This window comes from Eucyclogobius newberryi, unplaced genomic scaffold, assembly GCF_026437365.1.
Source record: "Eucyclogobius newberryi isolate DKJ021-1_F unplaced genomic scaffold, fEucNew1.0.hap1 SCAF_13, whole genome shotgun sequence".
In the NCBI taxonomy this organism is placed as follows: domain Eukaryota; kingdom Metazoa; phylum Chordata; class Actinopteri; order Gobiiformes; family Gobiidae; genus Eucyclogobius; species Eucyclogobius newberryi.
Genome location: NW_027315757.1, coordinates 33,223,970 through 33,231,469, shown reverse-complemented (window position 1 = coordinate 33,231,469; position 7,500 = coordinate 33,223,970). Strand labels below are relative to the sequence as shown.

General features: G+C 43.5%; 1 protein-coding gene across 1 annotated transcript in view; it reads left to right on the top strand.

Annotated features, from left to right (window-relative positions):
* The window catches only part of LOC140358662 (homeobox protein Dlx3b-like), a 20,404-nt gene that overhangs the window by 4,841 nt on the left and 8,063 nt on the right, over positions 1 to 7,500 (top strand). Inside the window, exon 2 of the mRNA XM_072443658.1 lies at positions 2,979 to 3,163. Coding sequence (XP_072299759.1) covers positions 2,979 to 3,163 — 185 coding nt within the window. The remainder of the gene's footprint in view (positions 1 to 2,978; positions 3,164 to 7,500) is intronic.

Genomic DNA, 7,500 nt, shown 5'->3' with positions numbered 1-7,500 from the left:
TTTAGTCCTGCTTTAGTCCTGCTTTAGACCTGCTTTAGTCCTGCTTTAGTCCTGCTTTAATCCTGCTTTAGTCCTGTTTTAGTCCTGCTTTAATCCTGCTTTAGTCCGGTTTTAGTCCTGTTTAGTCCTGTTTTAGTCCTGATAGGTACACAGCGAGTGTCATAAAGCCGCACCGTCGACGCTCTTGAGTCGCAATTTTGACTTTTGTTTTTAGCTTTAGTCCTGATTTAGTCCTGCTTTAGACCTGCTTTAGTCCTGCTTTAGTCCTGCTTTAGTCCTGCTTTAGACCTGCTTTAGTCCTGCTTTAGACCTGCTTTAGTCCTGCTTTAGTCCTGCTTTAGACCTGCTTTAGTCCTGCTTTAGTCCTGCTTTAGACCTGCTTTAGTCCTGCTTTAGACCTGCTTTAGTCCTGCTTTAGTCCTGCTTTAGTCCTGCTTTAGTACTGCTTTAGACCTGCTTTAGACCTGCTTTAGTCCTGCTTTAGTCCAGCTTTAGTCCTGATTTAGTCCTGTTTAGACCTGTTTTAGTCCTGCTTTAGTCCTGCTTTAGTCCTGCTTTAGACCTGCTTTAGACCTGCTTTACTCATCCTGCTTTAGTCCTGCTTTAGTCCTGCTTTAATCCTGCTTTAGTCCTGTTTTAGCCCTGCTTTAATCCTGCTTTAGTCCTGTTTTAGCCCTGCTTTAATCCTGCTTTAGTCCTGTTTAGACCTGCTTTAGTCCTGCTTTAGTCCTGCTTTAGACCTGCTTTAGACCTGCTTTACTCATCCTGCTTTAGTCCTGCTTTAGTCCTGCTTTAATCCTGCTTTAGTCCTGTTTTAGCCCTGCTTTAATCCTGCTTTAGTCCTGTTTTAGCCCTGCTTTAATCCTGCTTTAGTCCTGTTTAGACCTGCTTTAGTCCTGCTTTAATCCTGCTTTAGTCCTGTTTAGACCTGCTTTAGTCCTGCTTTAGACCTGCTTTAGTCCTGCTTTAGTCCTGCTTTAGACCTGCTTTAGTCCTGATTTAGACCTGCTTTAGTCCTGCTTTAGTCCTGCTTTAGTCCTGCTTTAGTACTGCTTTAGACCTGCTTTAGTCCAGCTTTAGTCCTGATTTAGTCCTGTTTGGACCTGTTTTAGTCCTGCTTTAGTCCTGCTTTAGTCCTGCTTTAGACCTGCTTTAGACCTGCTTTACTCATCCTGCTTTAGTCCTGCTTTAGTCCTGCTTTAATCCTGCTTTAGTCCTGTTTTAGCCCTGCTTTAATCCTGCTTTAGTCCTGTTTTAGCCCTGCTTTAATCCTGCTTTAGTCCTGTTTAGACCTGCTTTAGTCCTGCTTTAGTCCTGCTTTAATCCTGCTTTAGTCCTGTTTAGACCTGCTTTAGTCCTGCTTTAGTCCTGCTTTAGTCCTGCTTTAGTCCTGCTTTAGTCCTGGTTTAGTCCCGCTTTAGTCCTGCTTTAGTCCAGCTTTAGTCCTGATTTAGTCCTGCTTTAGACCTGCTTTAGTCCAGCTTTAGTCCTGATTTAGTCCTGTTTAGACCTGCTTTAGACCTGCTTTAGTCCTGCTTTAGTCCTGTTTTAGACCTGCTTTAGACCTGCTTTAGTCCTGCTTTAGTCCTGTTTTAGACCTGCATTAGACCTGCTTTAGTCCTGCTTTAGTCCTGTTTTAGACCTGCTTTAGACCTGCTTTAGTCTTGCTTTACTCATCCTGCTTTAGTCCTGGTTTAGTCCTGCTTTAGTCCTGTTTTAGTCCTGCTTTAATCCTGCTTTAGTCCTGTTTTAGTCCTGCTTTAATCCTGCTTTAATAATAATAATAATAATAACTTTTATTTATATAGCGCTTTTCAGTGACCCAAAGACGCTGGACATAATAAAAAAGGGGGGGGTATTTACAGACAGGGGGGGACAACACGTACAATACACATTAATATAAAGATAAAATGAACAAGACAGAAGAAGTAGAGAGAAAAAGATGGGGATGTAACAGGGGGTAGAAGAGTAGACAATGGGGTAGAGGAGGCTAGGGGTAGGGGAGGTCATAGGCTTGGGTGAAGAGGTATGTTTTTAGGCGGGATTTGAATGTTGTGAGTGAGGGAGAGTGGGACATGGGGGGGAGGGAGTTCCAGAGTCGGGGTGCTGTTCGGGAGAATGTAGTCCTGCTTTAATCCTGCTTTAGTCCTGTTTTAGTCCTGCTTTAATCCTGCTTTAGTCCTGTTTTAGTCCTGTTTAGTCCTGTTTTAGTCCTGATAGGTACACAGCGAGTGTCATGAAGCCGCACCGTCGACGCTCTTGAGTCGCAATTTTGACTTTTGTTTTGAAATGTTTTGTATAATTGTTGTCAAAAAAATATTAGTTTTGTTGATTTTCTGTTACTTTAAATTGAAACGTATACAACCATTTAGCAAATCCTTGTTTTGTTGTCGGTCCCTTCACGCGATGGGACCAATAGGTATCTGTCGTCCCAGTTAAGATCCCAAGTGGGCGTCGGGTTTAGGAGCCCTGCAGGCTACATGAAAAGCACCTATAAATCTCTGTCTCCCTGCTCGGCTGTGGGACGCTCAGACCTAAATTATAAGCTCCCAGTGCTGGCGGAATTTCTTTGAAATTTTGGGGTTGCAGCAGCCACCGCTATTTTTGTCCTACAACTTCACACAAAATGGCCTTTTGAAGCCAGGCCAAAGCTCACAGTAAAAAATAAACATTATATTTGAAAAGAGGAACAAGTAGTGCTCGGAGGTTGCACTTTTCAAATACGGCGAGCCCCTCCATGTCTGACAATAAAAGACTGCTCTGAACCGAATTGCTTCGCATAAACTTTTATAGTTCTAAAATCATCAAATAAAATGCCAGAATAATCACTTGCTAATGTTCTCTACCTCTATCAGTCTTTTTACTGATGTTTCGAAGCCAATTTACCATCGTGTGTGTGGGATGTTCACAGAAATCACAGTTTGTACTTATAGCCTTCATGTTCCATATCGTCATTTTCTGACGTCTTTGTACCACAGTGAAAGAAGAGCCGGACATGGAGGTGCGGATGGTGAACGGGAAGCCCAAGAAGGTGAGGAAGCCGCGGACCATCTACTCGAGTTACCAGCTGGCCGTGCTGCAGCGGCGCTTCCAGACGGCGCAGTACCTGGCTCTACCGGAGCGGGCCGAGCTGGCTGCACAGCTGGGCCTCACACAGACTCAGGTAACCGCTGCTTCCTGCTGACCGCTGCTTCCCGCTGACTGCTGCAGGGCCGGGAGGGAGTGTAATAACGTCTAATCGCATGGTTTTATTACGGCATGGCAACAGTATGATAGGATATTATACAACAGAGATGTTATGGAAAGGCAACTGCTCTGCAAAAATGAAATATCTGGATTTGAATACAGTAGGAACATCCTCTCCTTCCGGTCTGACGTGCCAAACAAGTGCTGTCTCGTTGTGCTGATTAAAACTTAGCCTCCAGTCTGTAAATGAAGACACTCTTTCCGATTGAGCAGCGCTGGTGGTTGATCTGTTTAGCCAGGGTTTCCTGTCACGTCCCTCTTCTTGCTTCAGAGGATCCTGGGAGAGCTCTGTTCACGTTGGATTACCCTGACACACAGGCAGCCTTGCCTTTCTGCTGTTTGCACACTCTTCCTTGTTTGATCCTGGTTTAGTGCTGATGTAGACTTGGTTTGGTCCTATTATAGTCCGGTTTTAGTCCTGTTTGGTCCTGTCTTAGACCTGCTTTAGAGCTGCTTTAGTCCTGGTATAGACCTGCTTTAGTCCTTATTTAGTCCTGGCTTAGTCCTGCTATAAACCTGCTTTAGTCCTGCTTTAGTCCTGCTTTAGTCCTGCTTTAGTCCTGCTTTAATCCTGCTTTAATCCTGCTTTAGTCCTGCTTTAGTACTGCTTTAATCCTGGTTTAGTCCTGCTTTAGTCCTGCTTTAGTCCTGCTTTAGTCCTGCTTTAGTCCTGCTTTTTAGCCTAAAACACATTCCCAGTGGATTATGGAACAGAAAGTGTGTGTAAAGTGTGTGTAAAGTGTGTGTAAAGTGTGTGTAAAGCGTGTGTAAAGCGTGTGTAAAGTATGTGCAAAGTATGTGTAAAGTATATGTAAAGTGTGTGTAAAGTGTGTGTAAAGTGTGTGTAAAGTGTGTGTAAAGTGTGTGTAAAGTGTGTGTAAAGTGTGTGTAAAGTGTGTGTAAAGTGTGTGTAAAGTGTGTGACAGTTTACACAGGACGATTACAGCGGCGTGAATGATCAATCATGCCATAATAAAGCCTCGTGGCACCAGCGTTTCTGATTGACACCTTTGCACATGTTAAATCCTGAAAGAAACAACCATCAAGTCGTAATCAACGCTCGTGTTTCCTCAGACTATGAAAGTGTTTTGTAATAACAACAATATAATATATCATTAGAGGATCTCTTTGTCAGCTCTACAAGGCATTTCATCTTCTACCACAGATATTCTTTGAGGCTCGAGGTTTGTGAGACAGAAAAGGACAAAACACAGCCTACACTTTTGTCCGGTTTGGTTTCTTAAGGACACAGTTCGACACCATTCCTGATCCACACCAAAATATTTTACATCTACAAAGAAACTGCATTACTGACTATTTAGTATACTTGAATTTCAACTCTATCAATATAATATATACTCAATCGACAGTAATACACTTCTGTGCATATCTCTCCAATTTTTACTACAATTAAATGTAAAATAATCAAAATATCTGTTTAGACCTGCTGTTTAGTCCTGCTTTAGACCTACTTTAGTCCTGCTTTAAACCTGCTTTAGTCCTGCTTTAGTCCTGCTTTAGACCTCCTTTAGTCCTGCTTTAGACCTGCTTTAGTCCTGCTTTAGTCCTGCTTTAGACCTGCTTCAGTCCTGCTTTAGTCCTGCTTTAGTCCTGCTTTATTCCTGCTTTAGTCCTGCTTTAGTTCTGCTTTAGTCCTGCTTTAGTCCTGCTTTAGTCCTGCTTTAGTCCTGCTTTAGACCTGCTTTAGTCCTGCTTTAGTCCTGCTTTAGACCTGCTTTAGTCCTGCTTTAGTCCTGCTTTAGTCCTGCTTTATTCCTGCTTTAGTCCTGCTTTAGTCCTGCTTTAGTCCTGCTTTAGACCTGCTTTAGTCCTGCTTTAGTCCTGCTTTAGACCTGCTTTAGTCCTGCTTTAGTCCTGCTTTAGACCTGCTTTAGTTCTGCTTTAGTCCTGCTTTAGACCTGCTTTAGTCCTGCTTTAGTCCTGCTTTAGACCTGCTTTAGTCCTGCTTTAGTCCTGCTTTATTCCTGCTTTAGTCCTGCTTTAGTCCTGCTTTAGACCTGCTTTAGTCCTGCTTTAGTCCTGCTTTATTCCTGCTTTAGTCTTGCTTTAGTCCTGCTTTAGACCTCCTTTAGTCCTGCTTTAGACCTGCTTTAGTCCTGCTTTAGTCCTGCTTTAGTCCTGCTTTAGACCTGCTTTAGTCCTGCTTTATTCCTGCTTTAGTCTTGCTTTAGTCCTGCTTTAGACCTCCTTTAGTCCTGCTTTAGACCTGCTTTAGTCCTACTTTAGTCCTGCTTTATTCCTGCTTTAGTCTTGCTTTAGTCCTGCTTTAGACCTGCTTTAGTCCTGCTTTAGTCCTGCTTTAAACCAGCTTTAGTGCTGCTTTAGTCCTGCTTTAGTCCTGTATTAGACCTGCTTTAGTCCTGCTTTAGTCCTGCTTTAGTCCTGCTTTAGACCTGCTTTAGTCCTGCTTTAGTCCTGCTTTAGACCTGCTTTAGTCCTGCTTTAGTCCTGCTTTAGTCCTGCTTTATTCCTGCTTTAGTCCTGCTTTAGTCCTGCTTTAGACCTGCTTTAGTCCTGCTTTAGTCCTGCTTTAGACCTGCTTTAGTCCTGCTTTAGTCCTGCTTTAGACCTGCTTTAGTTCTGCTTTAGTCCTGCTTTAGACCTGCTTTAGTCCTGCTTTAGTCCTGCTTTAGACCTGCTTTAGTCCTGCTTTAGTCCTGCTTTATTCCTGCTTTAGTCCTGCTTTAGTCCTGCTTTAGACCTGCTTTAGTCCTGCTTTAGTCCTGCTTTAGTCCTGCTTTAGTCCTGCTTTATTCCTGCTTTAGTCCTGCTTTAGTCCTGCTTTAGACCTGCTTTAGTCCTGCTTTAGTCCTGCTTTATTCCTGCTTTAGTCTTGCTTTAGTCCTGCTTTAGACCTCCTTTAGTCCTGCTTTAGACCTGCTTTAGTCCTGCTTTAGTCCTGCTTTAGTCCTGCTTTAGACCTGCTTTAGTCCTGCTTTATTCCTGCTTTAGTCTTGCTTTAGTCCTGCTTTAGACCTCCTTTAGTCCTGCTTTAGACCTGCTTTAGTCCTACTTTAGTCCTGCTTTATTCCTGCTTTAGTCTTGCTTTAGTCCTGCTTTAGACCTGCTTTAGTCCTGCTTTAGTCCTGCTTTAAACCAGCTTTAGTGCTGCTTTAGTCCTGCTTTAGTCCTGTATTAGACCTGCTTTAGTCCTGGTTTAGTCCTGCTTTAGTCCTGCTTTAGACCTGCTTTAGTCCTGCTTTAGTCCTGCTTTAGTCCTGCTTTAGTCCTGCTTTAGTCCTGCTTTAGACCTCCTTTAGTCCTGCTTTAGTCCTGCTTTAGTCCTGGTTTAGTCCTGCTTTAGACCTGCTTTAGTCCTGCTTTAGTCCTGCTTTATTCCTGCTTTAGTCTTGCTTTAGTCCTGCTTTAGACCTTCTTTAGTCCTGCTTTAGACCTGCTTTAGACCTGCTTTAGATCTGCTTTAGTCCTGCTTTAGACCTGCTTTAGTTCTGCTTTAGACCTGCTTTAGTCCCGCTTTAGTCCTGCTTTAGACCTGCTTTAGTCCTGCTTTAGACCTGCTTTAGACCTGCTTTAGATCTGCTTTAGTCCTGCTTTAGTCCTGCTTTAGACCTGCTTTAGACCTGCTTTAGACCTGCTTTAGACCTGCTTTAGTCCTTCTTTAGTCCTGCTTTAGACCAGCTTTAGTCCCGCTTTAGACCTGCTTTAGTCCTGCTTTAGTTCTGCTTTAGACCTGCTTTAGTCCTGCTTTAGTTCTGCTTTAGACCTGCTTTAGTCCTGCTTTAGTCCTGCTTTAGACCTGCTTTAGTCCTGCTTCAGTTCTGCTTTAGTCCTGCTTTAGTCCTGCTTTAGACCTGCTTTAGACCTGCTTTAGTCCTGCTTTAGACCTGCTTTAGACCTGCTTTAGTCCTGCTTTAGTCCTGCTTTAGACCAGCTTTAGTCCTGCTTTAGTCCTGCTTTAGTCCTGCTTTAGACCTGCTTTAGTCCTGCTTTAGTCCTGCTTTAGTCCTGCTTTAGTCCTGCTTTAGACCTGCTTTAGACCTGCTTTAGTCCTGCTTTAGACCTGCTTTAGACCTGCTTTAGTCCTGCTTTAGTCCTGCTTTAGACCAGCTTTAGTCCTGCTTTAGTCCCGCTTTAGTCCCGCTTTAGACCCGCTTTAGTCCTGCTTTAGTTCTGCTTTAGACCTGCTTTAGTCCTGCTTTAGACCTGCTTTAGTCCTGCTTTAGTTCTGCTTTAGACCTGCTTTAGTCCTGCTTTAGTCCTGCTTTAGTCCTG